Source organism: Curcuma longa, chromosome 9 (genome assembly GCF_044706935.1).
Source record: "Curcuma longa cultivar G26 ecotype Majalengka, Jawa Barat chromosome 9, ITB_CL_G26_1.1, whole genome shotgun sequence".
In the NCBI taxonomy this organism is placed as follows: domain Eukaryota; kingdom Viridiplantae; phylum Streptophyta; class Magnoliopsida; order Zingiberales; family Zingiberaceae; genus Curcuma; species Curcuma longa.
Genome location: NC_133869.1, coordinates 8,944,208 through 8,962,958, shown reverse-complemented (window position 1 = coordinate 8,962,958; position 18,751 = coordinate 8,944,208). Strand labels below are relative to the sequence as shown.

Genomic DNA, 18,751 nt, shown 5'->3' with positions numbered 1-18,751 from the left:
GACCGCTTCTCCGGCGTGCGGTACCACTTGCCGAGGAGATGGATGAGCACGAGAACCACGATGGGGCCGAGGAGTTGGGTCCGAAGCAGGAAGACGACGGTGCAGAAGGCGATCGGGATGACAATTTTCTCCGTCGACGATTGCGCGGCGAAGAACGCGATCATCGGGAGGATGACGAGGACCAAGACCGTCTTGTCCTCGACCCCCGACACGTAGTCGTACCCGTTTCTAAGGTCTTCGCGGCAGATGAACATGGCGAGGGCGGCGACCAGGAGGAAGGGGACGACCGGGGAGGGGCCGGCCTCCTCGGCCATTTCGATCGGAATGCTGAGGGCAAAAGGAAGCTGCAAGTTTTGGCGCCTTTTAAGTAGTGGAATCCGGCCGCAACTAACTTTAACTACCAGTGCATCACGTGTTGGGGTTTAAGAATTAAGAGAGAGAGTAAGTGAGCTGAACTGAGGCACGTGCTGGGCTCACGTGTTGGCGTTTGCAGGGTTGGTGAGCTGACAGAGCCAAAGGAGGGTTACGTTGAGTATTTATGAAACAAATCCCTTTAATGAGTATTTATGAAACAATTTATGAGTACGTTAATATTTTCTTTTGCGAGAGCGACTTTTAAATTGAGTTTTTCTGCTTTGCATGGATCGTCATTGAATTATGATAAAAAGAGCATTCTAAATCATACTTTCATCGAGTAGTTATTAGTGCACCAAGACGTCTTGTGATGTACGCTGAGTCCCCTAAGTAACAAATAAAATCTCTTTTTTTTAAGGGGTCTATTGACTGAGGTGTTGTCTTCATAGGAAAATTTCTTATCAACATAGTAGAACCGTACATTTAAAAAATTCTTTAAGAAATTTTCTGAATATGAGGTCGTTACGGCGATGATGTCAATCACTATAAAAAATTTATCCGGAGTCATTTTTTTTTACCCCCGAAATTTTTTTTATAACTCAGTTGGTTACGACGGAGCAGAATTGCAAAAGAGAGTTTTCTGAATATAGGAATCGTTACGACGGTGGTGTCAATCACTATAAAAAATTTACCCGGATAACTTTTTTTTGCCCTCGGAATATAACTGAGTTGGTTACGACAAAATAAAATTACAAAAGAGAACAAAGATTCGAATCTCAATAAAACTAAGATAATACCTTCCTCCATCATGATCAACTGTAACTTTTCAATTTATCTCCTTTCATAAATGATTATGAGATCAATCGTGTAAAACCATTGAAGATGATGAATTTCACTTTTTACATAATAGAAAGAAATTATTCAACGTCCGAGGTGAGCAATTATTTGATGTTGCCAATGATGACAAGGTAGTTATTTACCTTGAAAGGTAATATCACATCCATGCATAATCAATCGATAAAATTTAAATTTTAAAGTGAGTATAGATATTATGCTCGATTATTGTTTCATTTTGATTTTAGATTAATTCTTTTAATTTTATCAAAAATTTTCTTTCTTCCAGCTGATTGAATTTTTAAATTAGAGATGAGTAAATTGATCATGTCTCATTGTTTTAATAGCCAACCGCGAACGAAGAAAGGCAGCAGCGAGTTGGCTTATAAAGGTTTACCTCAAACAGGCATGAATCCAGCAACTCTAACTGGAACCACAATCGTTACAGCTTGGCTAGAGATAAGTAAGTCATAAATATGATAGACGGGAGAGACAAATCTTGAAAGAAGGTTTCAGAATCTACAGCAATTGTTGGAATTCAGATTGACTGATATCATCAATGTTGCTCTTAGACTTATGACATCTCTCTGAATCTCGCCATCGCTTTCTTCTGAATGATGGTTCGATAGCTATCGCCGGCTTGTGCTTCTAGTGATGGGTCCGTTTTCCTCGGCTGGCTTCCGAGCCCCGACCTACCGTCCACGGCTTTTGCCTGGACAGGCTCCTTGATGCCGCTGCCGTCTTTGCCAAGTCCCTGCTAGCTCAGAAGTTTAAAAAAAAAAAAAGGGGGGACAAGAAACCAACCACCGAAACTGATGTGAGGACGACGAAACCATAGTTGTGTAATACAAAATACCCTCACTGCACAGAGTAACTTTCAGTGAGCATTATCGACGGAACTACCTTTATGATCCTATTGTAAGATGAAAGTTTTTGTTCTGATTGTAGATTGAACCAAAAACTAATAGTTGAGATCCGTAAAACATGAAATCTACAAATCTTCTCAAGTATTCTGTATCACAAGTATGGAAAAGAAAACAGAGAACTAACATCTAAATTCGTCTATATAATAGCATAAGTTGGTAAATCCCACACGATTTCGTATCGCTTTATCTGATAGGTGAAACCATGCTTCCTAAAAACCATTGGACATGTTACATGGGAGAAGTATTGTGAGTTTCTGAAGCAGAAATGCCATGCAAAAAATAGCTGGTTGAGATGATGAAATGCAGAATAAAAATGGACAAAAAAACATAAAGAAAGGGAGTTACCAGTCCTTGCCAACCCATATTGCGAAGCATCCGGTTTCCCACATTGTTTTCATCAAGAGCTCGATCAGAAGTGATCACTTCATAATTCTCAGCATCAGTTGTATCACCAGCAGCCCATCCCCCAACTCCAGGGGGAAAGGGCATCGCTCCCGTTACTGATAAAGAACCCTTTTGAAACGGGTAATCACAATCTTCAAATAAAGCCATTTCCAGCATGTGAATATATGTATCGACAAGCATATCAGAATAATCAACTATTGATTTGGAAGGTCGACAAGCCATTGGCAAAGCTAGTGCCAGAAAGTATATGAACATATCTAAGTTACCATGTCTAAATTCTTACAGGAATGAACTAAAAAATTAGTTGCCAATAAAATTTTACAAGATGAAAAAAAAGGGGCACAGACAAATTTTTAAGTGGGTGACATGGCAGTGCGACTAACAGCAGACTTTTAAATGCAAAAATTGCAAATTGCAAATGAACATGATATACAGTCATGAAAGGGAAGATAGTTGTCAATGCTTACTTGAATCACCAAATCCCATGTCTGACGAATCATCCCCTGTAGCAGATGATGAACCATAAAGATTTCTTCTTTCAGCTGCCCTATCTCTATAAGTTGACTGAGATTGATCTCTGGAAGCAGATTGCACTGGTGCCTCCGAAAACCTGCGTTTTCCGCGTCCAGCAGATGAAGATGATGTATATGAACCCAGTGCTGAGGCATCAGTCTTGAAGGGTGTGCTAGTGGATGTTGCTTCTGTTGCAGTAGTGAGTGAGGTACCTCCAGTGACAGAGACAGGAAAAGCTGTATCAGACTTTATAATCCCTTTTCCAGAACCTCTTATAACACCCATGATTGTGCCCCCCGAACTACTAACGGGTCTTGGCTTAATCTGTGAATCAGTGTTCAGTGCTTCAGAAGTAACAACATGAACAGCCCCACGGCTAGCAGATGAAGATGGATGAACTGAGCTACTCAAACTTGCAGAATCAGCTTTTGTCTTGTTTTTTGCAGTTGATGCTCCAGGTGCAGAGTAAGAATTGTTTGGTTTATCATCGGTAAAATTCATTGGTTCCTTGTCATCAAGAACTACATGGGCTGCCTGCCCCTCATGGTTTCTTTGCTTCCACATTGTCAGGACATTATTCATCTTCTTCTTATTTGCTAAAAGGCTACTTTTGGATGCCAACTTTATCTCTCTAGATTTTTCTTTTTCTTTTTTCTCTGCTGCTAACGCTGCTGCAGCAGCAGCCTGAACTGCATCAGGCAATGAAGCTTTTTCACTTGATTTCACTGTAGTTGCAGGTGCAGATATCACAACTTTTTTGCTTGTGGTTCCCTCTGAAGTCTTTGAAGTTTCATTTGTTGCGTCTCCAGCTGCCTTGTTATTGCTCTGCTCCTTACAAGGTACATACTGCTGAGTTTGATCATCAAAAGAATACCAAATTCCATTGTTCCCATCGTAGTAAAGACCTGCATAAGACAATATCACAAATGGAGATCATGAAAATATCAGTATCTGCTCCAATATTATAAAAATATATACTAATATTATATGTATATATCTACTTAAATTATGGAACATAGATAACAAAAGAGTGTAGATGCACTAAATATACTTTAAAAATCATATGTAACATTAAATTCTAGTCTGCATTTACCAAAGGAAGGCATTGATATAATATAAAATTTCTGCAAAAATATTACCAAAAAGCACAAATGGTTATCCTTCAAAATTGTTATTATCTTTACGGACTCACCAGTATTTCCATCATAATAGAAGCCAGACGTAGCATCATAGTAATAGCCAGACTTATCATCCCACACAAAACCAGATTGTGGCGCAGAACCACCTTCCAGAGCTTCTGCATTACTTTGCTGAAACCCAGCTGTAGATTGTTTTTGATCTGGGTTGTACTCCTTTGGTGCCCAACCAACAGCATCGTACTAAAAGAAAGAAAGAAACATATGTCAAAATGGCAGCAAAAGTTGAATGGTTCATTTTTCTGACAACTAAATATTACCATTACTACTAACAAAGAAGTTACAACATAGGAGTCCTCTAGCAAGAATGAACTCTGAGAGAATAATTATTAGTATTTATATCAAAATTTCTAAGCACAGTTTTTTAATGCTACTCCAACATAGAACATATGTGATGAAAAGTGTTGTAAAATTAAAGAAACTGTACAGTCTATTTGAATAGTTTGACAAAAAGAGACTAAAACGGAAGAGAATTGGTAATTTTCTGATATCTTATGTACCCAAAGATTTTAGAAGTGTAAACATGAAAAACAGGCATTGCCATCAATAAGTTGTTGTATCCAATGTCCCAACTATTTGGAGTCAGCCTAACTAGATCTTATCTCTTAATTGAATGCTATACGAAGATATGTTAAGAATAATATTCATATCTTTCAAGGCACTTTTTAATTACATTAACTACTAGAGTTTTCTTTGGACTCAAACACTACCCCTCATTCATTCATCTCCAAGATTCAACTTTCTGAATCTGTCACTCGTCTTCAACCACATTTGTATCATCTAAACTTATTTTTTCCATAGTAAGTATTCATCTAGTAAAGCCCATCGAATTACTCTTAGATTCTAGTGTTTTATCTATTTTATTCAAAAGGAACACCCCGCATTCATCTTACATTATCATTTTTGCTACATAAGCAGGATATCAACATGTCAAGACAGTTTTTAAAACACGATTAGAAGCAAAGCTCGTATAGTGCATTACTGGAGATTGTTAAGCACCTGTGAGAAGTCAGATTTTAGAGTACAGAAAAAAAAATCCAATAATAGAGACACAATAATCATTCTAGCACGAAAATTAGCAGCTAGAACTAATTGCCACCCAACAGAAACATGTGAACAGCTAATTCAAAATATTAGTCAAAAGAACACATCCAAAAACATTTAGTTTCTTTCACAAATGTCCGTGACATAGGATGGAGCAGTGAGCTAATAACTGCAACACCATCAAATTCTTTAAAAATTGCAAAACTTAACATAGCATACATGAACCTTCTCGAACATTTTATAGACATATACCAAACATTGAAAGATACAAGAAACCAATATCAAAAATGACTAAATAAAGAAAACATCAATCAATCAATGCTAGCAAATCTATACATACATATATACCTAACACTACTCATTATGCATGTCTTTCCAAACTAAAAGAATCCAATGAGAAAAAGGCAAATAATGAAAAAGTAATAAATGGCACAAGTAGAAAGACCATAGAGGTAATGCTGCTAAAACTATGGTAGAAATTAAGGTTATCTGATATTTAAAATTTGCAAACCCTAGACACTATTGACAGCACAAAGTTATATCAGCAATCCGAAGGCACCTCAATAGCAGTATGGGAAATAGAAAATGACCTGTTGAGCAAATGTTGCTGCCTCAATAGCAGCTGCAGCAAGTGTGCTTGATTGTGGAGCCCCAGATCCAGGTCCATGAATACTTTTAGCATATGCTACACGTAAGACTTGACCGTTCTTCTCTAGCGTTGTTCCGTTTGTGGCTGCAAGAGCTTTAGTTGCATCTTCCACCTAAACATCCAACCCCAAATTGAATTGTTATAGCCTATCACAAGGGCAAATGTAAAATATATATATGTATATGTATATGTATATATGTTGATACCGAGTGAAAATGCACAAAAGCAAATCCCCGAGACACATGGGTGAATTTATCTCTGACAAGGCGAAGATCCTGCAAATGAAAAGACAAGTTAACAACTAAGAAAAGCATAACATTCTAATAGTGTATTTACTACCTTAACAGGAGCATGTTTGGCAAACTCATAACGAAGCATTTCTTCATCTGCATTTTCATCCAACCCCCGTACAACTAAAACATGAGTAGGACCTGAAAATGAAATATTGATTAGTAACCATGCAAAATTTTTAATCTAAAGAAATGGCATACCTAGATCTGAACCCCTCTTCCCTGATGATGCTGAATTTGTGCTTGCTATATCAGCTGGAGGAGCATCCTTAGTACGAGCTTCATTGCACTGGAAGAAAAATGGAAATTACTAAGAGATCTTAACAAAATCCAACAGAACATGAATGAAATACATGCATGGGCTCTAGATGTGACCTCAAAGAAATAAACATATGCTTCTCAAACAAAAGAAATAGCCATATCATATTGAGCAAATTATATTATAATCAACAAGACTATTGGCAACAATTGCCAACAAAATTTTTTGCACAAGCCAAAAAAACTCCAACCCCAACTTGCTAATTCAGAAAAATAACACAGAGATAGCAAAAGCATAATTCCTGAGGAAAAGACCAAAGAGACAGAGAATACATGGCACATATCAAAAACAAATTGGAAATTCAAGCAAAGTGTCAAAAGACTCTGCAGACAGAAGCACAATATAGAGTAATGAAAACAACATACATCACCAAAAGGATAATATAGGAATACCAACTTGAAAAAATAACTCAACATTGGAAACCTACAGATCGTTGGAAGCTTTGCGACTTCATTTTAGCAGCAGATTTCCTTTTAAAATATTTAAATGAACAAAAATAATTGATTCCAGAGTACATTTTTGTGCTACATGCCTTGTTTTGGCAGCAAAATTCCATTTAAAATATTTAAACATATCAAAAAATGTTTTGGAGCAATTAGAAGTTGATTCCGGAATGCATTTTTAAGTTACATGACTGGCCAAAAAAAATATGTCATATATGTCCAGAAAGAGATTGAATAAATAATAAGATCATTCCATGCAATGACCTTTTACAAAAAGATAATAATCAAGATGATTAACAAATTGGACCGCAGTCTACATGAAATGACAATTTTAATATTCTAACCTTTGCAAAGGGACGTATGTTTCAGTAAGTGCTGATAAAGTAACCCATGAATGCACAAATATAAGTTTCTTTCAACTCTATCGCAATATATAGGCATGAAAATAATAGGATGAACTAGGTAGCTCACGTTTGGTTACAAATATGAATGTAATCCCTAGTGTCCGACAGACTGATATAGCTATTTCTAAAAGGTTTTCACACTTGATCAATAGGGATTTCAAGTGTCCACTCAGTGTGTCAATAATTGACACAGGCATGAATAGAAGATGAGTCCAAATATTAAAAGGTGATGAAGATACTGAGCAAATGACATCAACTGAAAGAAAAGGGAACATAAGATACTGGTAAATTGAGTATTTGAGCTCTTGAATTATAGTATTTTGAAATATATCAACTGAAAATTTTCTTTGTTGAACTTGGTGAAACCAAAAATACCAATTCTACCAAGATGCCCTAACTCCAAATATTGTTTCTAATGTCTCTTAACTAAAAAAATAAAATGTACAGAAAGAAACAGAAAGTGCCAAACACACCTGGAAACAGGATGTTCGCCGTGCAAAATTTAAACATCCACAGATGAGGCATGTCCAGTCACATGGTGTAGTAATGCTTTTCCCATGCCCATAGCTTGATTTACCCATGCTTTCCTGTCCTAAAGGAGCACCATTCCCACCAGTTGGCTTACTACTGCATCAGAGATGGATATCAACAACAGAGTAGCAACAAAGCTCAAACAGAGAGCACGGCCAATATGATGCTGTAGTTTGAAGCAGAAACATCGAATCTCTCCCGTGCATAAAATAGATCTTACTAACATTCTTCTATTATATTGCATAAAAATAATTAGCTTAAGTTGAATAACATGTGCCAAAATAAATTGCTTTCCATGGACACTGCATAAGTAGGAAAGAAATCCTTTTTGTTGGATGCATTACAACAGATCTTGAGCATATCAACCTAGATAAATGCATATAACTGTTTCATGGAATTATTTAACTGCAGTATGACTTTGCTACTAGATTGGTTAATTTTTTAAAATGAAATGGCATCATATGGAGTGGTGATTTGATATTTTGGACTAATGGTGATGCTACTATAACCATTCCGGTCATTCGTTTTCATGGTTTTCCTAGATTGCACAATTCATTATGTCTGTTGATTGATAAAGTAGAAGCATGCCAGATTTCACGAAGCTCTTGTTCCCCGTATGACTAGGTTGATTTGCATTGTATGACTAAATGCAAAACCTACTTGTTCTACAAAAAAAAAATAGGCAATAGTTCTATAACCTGGAACAAAAGAGTAGAAATCCATTTATTCAGTATTCTAAATACACTGTTCCACCAAAAGTATATTTATCTTGTAGATAATTCCCAATGTAACCTTCCAATTTAAATATCAACTTTCTAGATAAAGTCAGTACCTATACTCGAAGAATAGCTTCCTCCCATCAATTACAAGACCACTATTGCCCATGCCATCCATCATCTTATGAGCAGCCTCCTGCACAAAAGTTTGTTAGGAAAATAAATAGCCATAGAAAGATAAAGAAAGATGTTTGGAAGATAGGTACCACATCAGGGAAGTCAATAAAAGCAAAACCACGAGAGGATCCAGAGTTTCTCTCTTTAATAACTCGTACATGTCGAAGTGGTCCCCATTCAGCCTGACAGAGATTATAACTACTAAATTGATTGCTCACAAACAACAAAGAAACCATTTGTGAATGTATTTCATACAAGAATTTGATATAAATCTTCTTCAGTTGTTTTTTGTGATAAACCCTTCACAACAACTGTAGCAGATGGAGCCTGCAATAAAAAGAGAGAATTAAGTTTGTTAACTATGCTATACACATAAAGCAATATAGTATATGTAACTTGGAGCATACCACAGAAGAGTCATTATATCGTTTTTCATCACGATCATAATCCCACCGTCTATCATTTCTCTCATACCACCCATCTTCATAACTATCCTCTCTGTGGCTTCTACGACTTTTACTTCGAGGAGATCTTGATCTAGACCGGTCATCACGACCTCGAGAACGTGAGCGTTCGCGTTGTCTGTATGGACTTTGATCTTTTTCTCTGCCTAATCCTCTCTTTTCATGATCACGATCATGGGATCCACGTCTTCGCCAACTACCTTCCCTCTTGCTTCTTTCATGGTTGGAATCATAGTTGTACCGATCATGATCAAAACCTCGATCTTGAGAACCTTCCCTACTTCGATGGGATGAATGATGCCGTATTTCATAGTCATTGCAGACTTCTTCATGGTCTCTACCCCCAAACCTACCATGTCTATCATATCCATAATCATGATAACTATCCGCATCACTGTATCTTTCCGTGCTCCGGTACCTATCATGAAACTTATCAACGTCATGAAAAGAATCAGCTTCACGATAACTTGCTGGGTCACCAAAACTATCCATCTCGTGATATGGCTCAACATTCCTGCTTGAATCCCTGACGAGTGCATATTCTTCATCAAAATTTCTTCTAGGATGAGACCAGACACCAGGAGCATGTGGCGGCGGATAAATATCTCTCTCATGCATGTCATTATGGAAAGAGTTCCTTGGATAACCAGTATCCCTGGGAAATCCATCTGCTAAGAACCTCCTACCACCATAGGATCCACCGAACCTGCGATAGTAAGTTAAACAATGGAGAGAAACAGAATGATATAATGAACACAGTAAACCAGAGACCTAAAATAAATAGAAAGACCAAATAATTAATGTTACATCACATAGAAGTCCCCGCGTCCAGGAGGAAGAAAAAAGTCATTTAGAAACAAATATAGAATATGGGGCAAAACAAGATCTAGAAGTCATTACAGTCCCGACAAAGTTCCATCAATTATTTAATGCTCACCTGAACTCCTGCTGGTGGGGAGGGCCATACCCCTCTGAGGCCTGTAGATTCAACAGAATAAGCAAGTTAGCATCAATATTTATGGAAGGGGTAGGGAAATCCACTCCATATAAAAACTGTCCCACGGCTTTCTTCAACAGTTCTTTCACAATGACATGCCATTGAACATGGAGCACATGTCATGTGCATAATCTGCTATACCATCCCGGTTATAGGTAACAAAAGAGGAAACTGCAATTACGCTGTTAGTATCCCATCCTTGTTCACGACCATAATGCCCAGGATCCATGGCAGTTTGCACCAGTATTCCCTGCAAGGTTCTGGTTGATCTCACACTTTTTGACTTTCGAATGGAAGTTGTTTGGATATCTACCCTGTAATTCATGCACAGAGATATGTTATGCCAATGTCATGAAAAAACTACCCACATAGCCAACCCTTTTGCATTGAATCCGCAAACTAATAAACACCCATCCTCGGGCTGCAAATGACAACCTTGTAATCCCCCCAAGTTTCAGAAAATAATCACATATGTTTAGTAGTAACCATTTTAGAGAAGGGTTGATGCCCTCAAAGAAAACATCAAATTTAATAGCTTAGACCAATAGCATGGAACCCAAACAAAGAGATGCTTCTAGTAATTCTGCAAACTTTATCCTTGTACATGGCTATCAATCCACTTTGGAATTATGGTACAAATCCAGAAAATCCTTAACACCTCTGTTACACGGACTCGGCGTACATCGCTTCCGCTTGGGGTGCGGACATGAAGAACAAGTCCGATCTGCGAGCGCAAGGGCAAAAGAAGAGCGGAGGTAGGTTACCTAAGCGGAGTTCGACGGCGTCGTGCGCCAGAGGAGAACTCGACGCCGTCCGTGCGGAGAGGGAGCAGTTCGATGGCGTAGCAGAGTCCGTGCACGGACGAAGGGGAGCTCGCAGTTCGTCGGCGTCGCCCGGGGAAGCGGGGACCTGCTCGTGCAGCAGCAGGAGGTGGGAAGGGAGCGCGCAGGCGATCTCACGTCGGGAGGCAGGCGGAAGGGCGAAAGGGAGATTGCAACTGGGGAGGTATTAGGGTTCGAATAAATGATATAATTTTGCGGAAATATTTCTCTTTGCACCCCATATTTTTATATATTTTATGACCCCTCGTGCTTTCAAATTTATCAATTCAGTCCCACAGAAATTATAAAGAAGGGTGACCAGCCCGGTCCTATAGAAATTTTCAACAGACTACCAGAATAAATCGGAAAGCGCACGCCAACCCAGATGCCTAGCATCCTTTAATGCAAATATGTCGTAGCTGGAAATCAAACCACGGATGCCTAAGTACAACTTGGATGTCCTACCACGGCACTATGACCCCGGGGACACGTTCTTTATAAAAAATCAACATAAGACATGATGTCCCTTTGATAAATAAAAAGTCAAATGTCATATAATGATTATAGATGATCATGAGACTTGTTAAGAATGAACTGGATTCTCTTCCGCAAAAAATAAAATTTATCACCTCAGCAGTTTCATAAAATCAGCCTCATAATCATCTGTAAAGAGATAAATCGAAAAACTACAATTGATCATGACAAAAGAGAGTATTACTCGATTTCATCGAGATTCGAATTCTTATCCTCTTCTACAAGTCTACTATATCGTAACCAACTCAGCTATACCTCCGGGGCGAATGAACTGGATTCTCACACCCTATCAAATGGATCAAATAGTTAAATGCATAAAATCCTTAATTACACGAACTACTACAGCACTTGATGGAAGACTGAAGACATTAACAGAGAATAACAAGGCTTCCCATGTCTGAATCCAATCCAGGGATCATTGCATAAAATACACACGGCTTATACTTTCGATATTAACAAAATGCAAGCAACAAGTCTCACAATTTAGCTGAATTCTCATCGCCTGAAACCTCAGTCATCTGGTGAATCAACCCCAAGAGGCTTCCAGCTTTCCTTTTGGCCCTCTCAGTGCCGGTCTCGGAAAGATCCTTCAATGGCTCTTCGGCACCTAGCCCTTTGGCAGCTCTGAGTTGCAGCTCATCGCCATTGCACAATGAGAAAAGCAATGCCGCAGCATTCTCCCGAACCCTCGCCGATCCAGTCTTCATAAGCTTCAACAAGAGTGGAATCAGCTCTGAATTTGCGATCGCCACCTTGCCTTCCTGACTACTTGCAAGAATTGTCAATATCGCGAGTGCTTCATCGACCATACCCCCAGTAGCATCAACTAACATCCTTCTCAAGTGCCCCACAATGCCAGCTTTGACAGCAATAACCTTGTTGCCTTGATAAAGACAGAGGTTGAAGAGTGCAGTCGCTGCATCTTTTTTACCTCTTGGACTACCTCGGCACAGCAGATTGATGAGCGCAGGTATGGCTCCGGCTTCCCCTATCAGGATTTTGTTTTGATCTATTACTGACAAACTAAACAGTGCAGCCGCAGCATTCTCCCTCGCCTCCATGCTCTCGCCCTCGACAACCTCTACTATCTTTGGCAATGCATTTGCTTTGACAATGAGACTCTTGTTATCCTCATTTATTGAAAGGTTGAGGAGTGCTGTGACAGCATGTTCCTGTGTTCTGGGATCTGGGGATGAGAGAAGTTGTATTAGTAAAGGGATTGCACCGGCTTCGGCAATGCATATTCTGTTGTCAGCATTTCTCTTAGCAAGTAGCCGGAGTTCACCAGCAGCAGCTCTTTGATCTTCTTGGTTGCCTTTAACCATTTTAAGTAGTAGTATAGCGATACTAGAATGAGTACAGTCCGAGTTATTTCCAAGCTTATTGTCCTGGAAACTACCTTGTTTTTTGGGCAGTTCGATGCCATTGGCATCACACCATTGTGCAATTAAACTCTTCAAAACAAAATTGGGTGTGAGAGTAGAGTGGGTGAGAGGTTGTTGGGCCTTAGGGCAGGTCTTATGTCCACTTTCAAGCCATTTCTGAATGTATGCTCTTTCATATGTCTGTCAAAACAATAATATATCTCAGTAGAATATCAAATAGGTTAGAAAGGTTAGAGTTGATTTAGTAGGTTACTTGTCCTGTGGAGACGATAACAGGATCCTTCATCAGCTCAAGGGAAATTGGACACCGAAAATCATCTGGAATCACAGGAGGAATATGCTTCGCAAAATTAGCTGTCCTTTCTATGCTACCTGACCCAGAATTGTCCAGTACACAATCTTTTAGTTTCTTAAGCAATGATGACATTTGCTCCACTGAAACATCAAGCTCCCCATCGCTTGAAGTCACCATTTCATGAAGAGCGAGAGACTCCTTCATGATATCGGATTTATTTTTGAGTTGAAGCTTTTCTGATATTCTTTTGAGGACGTTAGGATCAGTGTGATTTTCATGTAGCGCCAAATTCAAATCTCTGGATAGTAAATCATGTGAGTCCATGCTACCTCTTGCTCTACGAAGTTGGGTTTGAACAAGTTCAGTCTAGAAAAATCAAGCATTCAGTACCTATTCATTGACATTACTGATAGAACCTTTAGCAAAAGAACAAAATGAAAAAAAAAAAAACACAACAAACAGAAGGGTGCCCATGCTCAGTCTCGAGATATTTGCAGTTGTTAGAATCTATGCTATTTGAGTTCTCCATCTATCCTCACCATACTCATGTTGTACATCTGACACTACAACAGTGATCCTTCAAGTAGGTCAACCATTCCCATGAATTTTTCACTAACCACCATATATGTTTGATACATTCCAACCTATACCCGTCACATACCCGTTACAAGTACTTTCTATTTTATTCATTATTATTCCATCACTACCTGTGGGTATTCAACCTAACTTAGATCCAACCACACTTTTAATACATCATAATACCTGCCATATTCAAGATAATAGCAAATTAAATCACTAAAAGTAACTAATCCAATCTTTCTTACAAAGTATCTCCAAAAAAATGTAAATTAAGCTCTAATAAGTATATACCCAACAAAATCATACTATTCATCCAATTTAAGGTAATTAAGATGACCCTACATGGCATACTGTGTAAATATGTATGCAATATATATTAATATACAGGTGCCCAAGTTCTCCAACTCTAACGAGTACCAAAACCCAATTAAATTGGCTAGGAAGTCATGGCTACCTGAAAAAATCTGCCCTAGTCATTTCAATCATTGATCACGTGTAAAAATTAATAGAACATGAAGTCCTGTTCATCCAACATCTCGACACCGACACTTCAACTTGAACCAACACCCGTATTCACAATGTGTCAAAAATTTATAGGAGATGTCACACTTAGATCCATAACCATATTGGATATATGTTCTCAAGTCCCAGTAACACAGGTGGCAATGTCTTAATAAAACAGAAGGAATGGATAGATGAAGTAAGCAAGGCAAATGAAGTTGACCCCAAAAGTAACATAAGTTGTTGCTATGCATTAACATCACAGTGTCATATTAGAAATGCAATTCCAAGAATGGAAGATATTGGGGACTTTCGAAATCCTAGTCAGTTATCACTTCACACTATTGTGTCATTTTCATTTATCACTGTCCAAATATGTGTCTCACTTGATGCTCTTACAATATGATACATATCTGTCACTAATGTTTTCTCTCTCGGCATCTCTAGCTGTTGCTTCTAAATAAAAGGTTATCACCAATATGGAGAAGAGATGTTCTCCTCAGAAAATAAGAGAACTAGATTCATGGCTTAACAATGTTGACCCCAAATTGTAGGGACAAACACATCTTAATGATGACACATGATTTAACAATGTTTACCAAAACAAGTTTCTTCTCATATAAACTGGATCGACATCCTCTCCTAATATTAGTAGGAAAAACTACCCAATGTCCTCTAATTAATAAGCTTCCAAGTATCACACATGTACTACTGGAAAAGACCATTACACTCGAAGTTAGACCCAATTCCTCTGAAAGGACTACTAAAATAAACTTTAGCACTCACCTCTAATGTAAAAGAATGTGCCAGAAGCAGAAATTCTTGATGCAATAATTCAATAATGCTTTCTACTGCTAGAAAGTGTTGCCCTAACCTAAATATAGATCTGTCTCAGTCTGCAAAAGCCAAATTTCTTGGCAACTAGTTCATGAAGCTTGTTTACATGTCCATCTTAAATGATTCTGACAGCCGGAGCATTCAATTAGTGAAACATCAACTAGTAACCAACAGGCTTAATATAACTTATGTTAGCAAAACTGCAAAATGTAGCTTTATTATGACAGATCGGCAACTCCAGCTGAAGTTTCCATTTCAATTAGGCCAATCTTTTCTGCATGATGTATTTTCTATCTTTTATTCGAGTAAAAAAATCTTCAAGCATGTATCATGCATCTATCTGCAACGAAAAACTTCTTGACAAATTCCAAAGATCGAGTATTCTTTACTTTACCTGCTCTTTAACTTCAATGGATATGTTAAGTCTATCCAAGTTAATCGCATCGAGTGCCTTCTCTATAGACTCAGTCACCTTAAGGAAAAGTCTTTCGAACTTCTCTCGTCGTAAAACCTGGAAAGGGCCGATCAAAATAAGAAATGATGGAACTTTCTTTGGAGGAAGATAATCCATAGTAAGAAATTATCAGTGTAAATTAAAATACCACGTAACAGCAATAGACATTCTAAAGGAAAGAAGGCGACAACAGCACCTGGTAGATCTTGCTCCCTTCGTTGACTCCTCGAAGGGCGTCTTTGGCTTCGACGAGGGTGCCGCAGAGGGATTCGAGGCTGCGGATCTCGGCGATTCCTATGGAATCAGGGTCGTCCCTCAGCTCATCGAATAGCGGGACGAGCAGCTTCACCCGCCGCGCGAGGTCGCAGCACATCCGACTCAACGGCCCGCGGATCTCTGGCAACGCGGACACCTCCGCCACCACCGCCAAGAGGGCATCGACCGCCTCGCGGCCGGCTACCTCGCCGTCCTCCTCCTCGGATGTCGGCGCCATGGATCGGATTACGATGGAAGGAGTCGGGACCGACAAGGAAGAAGAAGAGGAGAAGGCCAAACTTTATCGACGTCGACTTTATCGATGTCGGCGCCATGGATCGGATTACAATATTTATTCTTTCAAAATTATTTTAAGGGAAATAATTACCAATGTTTTTCTCCTTTTCAAAGTGTCCCTTCAAGATCTTTTATAAAAAAAAAATAATGGGAAATTTACGCTTTGCCCACAAATGTTTTTCTTCGTTTCAAAGTGCCCCCTCAAATATGCCGTTTGATATGTTAAAGGGGAATGTGGAGGACGCGTGAACGAATTAAGTCAAATTTTATAGTATTTAAATTTATTTGATAAAGTAATCGAGCTGAATTGAGTCGAATTTAAAGTGAATCAAGTCGCTAAAATGATTGTTTAAACTTAGTTTGATTTTTTTTATGAGTTTAAACTTGATTCATTTAGATGTGATCGAATTCTCAAATAAATTTATTTGATTATTTAAAATTTTTATATTTTATTTTTTGTTTGATTGGTTATTAAATTTGATAATACAAATTTATTAATTTTATTAATGAATATTATTCATAAATATTATTCATAAATATTAAAATTTATTTATTTAGTTAACGAGATATTTAAACTTGTTTATTTAATTGATTTTATGTATATTGAACAAATATAAATAAATTCTTATTAAATCAAACATCAAATTTATTCACGAAATGAACTATTTATGAATAGGTCGAATAATACGTACTAGTGAATAACAGTAATGCGTTGTGGATGCTCTCGTGTGAAGTAGAATAGGAGGTGCTCCCCTGCACTGTGAAGAAGCACAATGTTAAAGGATATTGTGTATGCTTACTTTTGTAGAAAAGGACAAAGATTCATGTGATCCTGATTTATCGTTGTATCTTGGAAAATATATATCTTTAGTAACGTTGAAGCATTGTCATAGGGATGAATATGTTTTAATGATACGTTAAATGCAGACTTCGACATCTCATTTTTGATTCGGCATCGCTTTCCTGACTCGGTACTCAGCGATCCACTCGGGCTCATGTGACTTAGCAGTTGGGCCCTTTCAGACCTTGTGACACTTGACCTTTTGACTCACTATATTGCTCGAGAGCACTCAATTCTCGACTTCTCACTCAGGCTTGGGAAGCACTTGGGCCACTCAAAGTTACCAACGATGACCCACTCAGGTTTGAACAATTCCACTCAGTAGTTCAACGGATGGCTACACGATCGGTTCGAATATTTGATAGTGTTGATGATCTAGCAAATCTTCCTTCCCTGCTTGACAACTTGAGATTATCTATTGAAGTCATCTTGACAAATAAATTAGTTACATTTTATTTCCTTCGAATAAATAAATTAAATTATATTAAATTATATTTTATTTCTTATTAATTATTTGATAATCACATAATTAAAATTATACATAATAATTGAACTAAACGCACTCTATCATGTTCTTCAAGCTCTTGAAAACTCACTAATGACATCTTTAAAATAATACCACTTTTGTAAGTTGATTAATATAAATTTATATATTCATATTTATGTTATTTCCCTAAAAATATACATAAATCAAATTATTATTATTATGAACCTAGGTTTAAGGCCAATTAATTCCTAACTTCTTTAAAATAGAGTGGACGATTTTCTCGTTTGACTCTAACTAGTTTTCGTAGGCTTTGTTAGGGTTTCAATCGAGTAATTTGAAAGAGGATAGAGATAACTAATTAGTGAAATGATGATATTTTGGACAACCTTTTTTGGATAACCTAAAATATTTCTCAAAAATACTTAATCAGCAAAATATCAAATGAAAAGATGGTAGAGAGCAAACTACCGGAAGTAAGTTTATGATTCTTGCCTTGGGCATGATTAAATTAGTTATTACGGGCTAGATTTGTTGCAGTGGATAAAGGTCGAATCTCGACGAAGTCAAGATAATGCCCTCCTCCGTAATGACCAACTGCAATTTCTTAATTTACCTCCTCACAGATGATCGTAAAACTGACTGTGTAGATCGCTGGGTAGCAGATTCCACCATTTTGCTGCAATGATTCTCCATCATTTTTTTTTACCCCCGGGATTTTTTACTACAGGGTAGATATTGCTACAATTGACAAGGGGCGAATTTTATCAAAAAAATTTCTCTTCGACAATGGTCAATCATAACTTCTCGATTTACCTGCTCACAGATGATCATAGGATCGCTGAGATAACAAATTCCACCTTTTTACCCTAATCATTCTCCATCATTTTTATTATCAAATTAATTCTAGTTATGCTCATTGTTATAAGTTTATATTGATTAAAATTTTAAATTACAAATATTGTTCAAACTTTTTTTAATAAAATAACCAAGCTTTAATAGTTGTTTTATTAGAAGAATTTTACTTTATTTATAAATTTAATATGAGTTTTATTAATAAATATATATTAATTTATTTACGAGTTCAATTATATTCATAAATATATAATTTTATTCATTTAATTTAATAAAAATATTATTATTTTTTATTTAATTGATATTAAATGAAACATTAATTCATTTACACTATTTGAAAAAAAAAAACCC

At 37.5% G+C, this 18,751-nt stretch overlaps 2 protein-coding genes across 6 annotated transcripts; both read right to left on the bottom strand.

The window, feature by feature from the left end:
* Positions 1–1,543: 1,543 nt before the first annotated feature.
* Positions 1,544–11,234, bottom strand: LOC141834817 (SUPPRESSOR OF ABI3-5-like). Of its 5 annotated transcripts, none has more exons than XM_074722187.1 (16): positions 11,027–11,234; positions 10,444–10,576; positions 10,203–10,243; positions 9,209–9,971; positions 9,057–9,128; positions 8,891–8,983; positions 8,741–8,820; positions 7,851–8,004; positions 6,413–6,500; positions 6,261–6,352; positions 6,128–6,196; positions 5,863–6,033; positions 4,225–4,411; positions 2,987–3,937; positions 2,460–2,650; positions 1,544–1,942 (listed from the first exon to the last, which is right to left on the bottom strand). In XM_074722187.1, exons 2-16 carry the CDS (start codon positions 10,489–10,491, stop codon positions 1,763–1,765), a joined length of 3,180 nt encoding a protein of 1,059 aa, XP_074578288.1. In that variant the 5' UTR covers positions 10,492–10,576; positions 11,027–11,234; the 3' UTR covers positions 1,544–1,762. The 5 variants fall into 5 exon arrangements, with proteins under 5 accessions (XP_074578288.1, XP_074578290.1, XP_074578289.1 ...); XM_074722189.1 differs by having other exon boundaries at positions 2,460–2,614; XM_074722188.1 differs by having other exon boundaries at positions 7,851–8,001.
* A 675-nt stretch (positions 11,235–11,909) lies between these two features.
* LOC141834982 (U-box domain-containing protein 12-like) lies at positions 11,910–16,218 on the bottom strand. Its single transcript, XM_074722398.1, has 4 exons — positions 15,865–16,218; positions 15,609–15,725; positions 13,256–13,663; positions 11,910–13,182 (listed from the first exon to the last, which is right to left on the bottom strand). The coding sequence occupies exons 1-4, from the start codon at positions 16,159–16,161 to the stop codon at positions 12,094–12,096; spliced, it is 1,911 nt and encodes a 636-aa protein (XP_074578499.1). The 5' UTR covers positions 16,162–16,218; the 3' UTR covers positions 11,910–12,093.
* Positions 16,219–18,751: the final 2,533 nt, after the last annotated feature.

Bases quoted from the DNA above. Each gene is read 5' to 3' on its own strand.
- LOC141834817 (XM_074722186.1), bottom strand. From the start codon at position 10,587: ATGAATTACAGGGTAGATATCCAAACAACTTCCATTCGAAAGTCAAAA. The intron at 9,972-10,202 runs GTGAGCATTAAA...TTACTATCGCAG, and splicing joins CCCCACCAGCAGGAGTTCAG to GTTCGGTGGATCCTATGGTG. The intron at 3,938-4,224 runs GTGAGTCCGTAA...TGTCTTATGCAG, and splicing joins CTATTATGATGGAAATACTG to GTCTTTACTACGATGGGAAC.
- LOC141834982 (XM_074722398.1), bottom strand. From the start codon at position 16,161: ATGGCGCCGACATCCGAGGAGGAGGACGGCGAGGTAGCCGGCCGCGAG. The intron at 15,726-15,864 runs GTGCTGTTGTCG...GGCCCTTTCCAG, and splicing joins AAGGGAGCAAGATCTACCAG to GTTTTACGACGAGAGAAGTT. The intron at 13,183-13,255 runs GTAACCTACTAA...TTGTTTTGACAG, and splicing joins TTATCGTCTCCACAGGACAA to ACATATGAAAGAGCATACAT.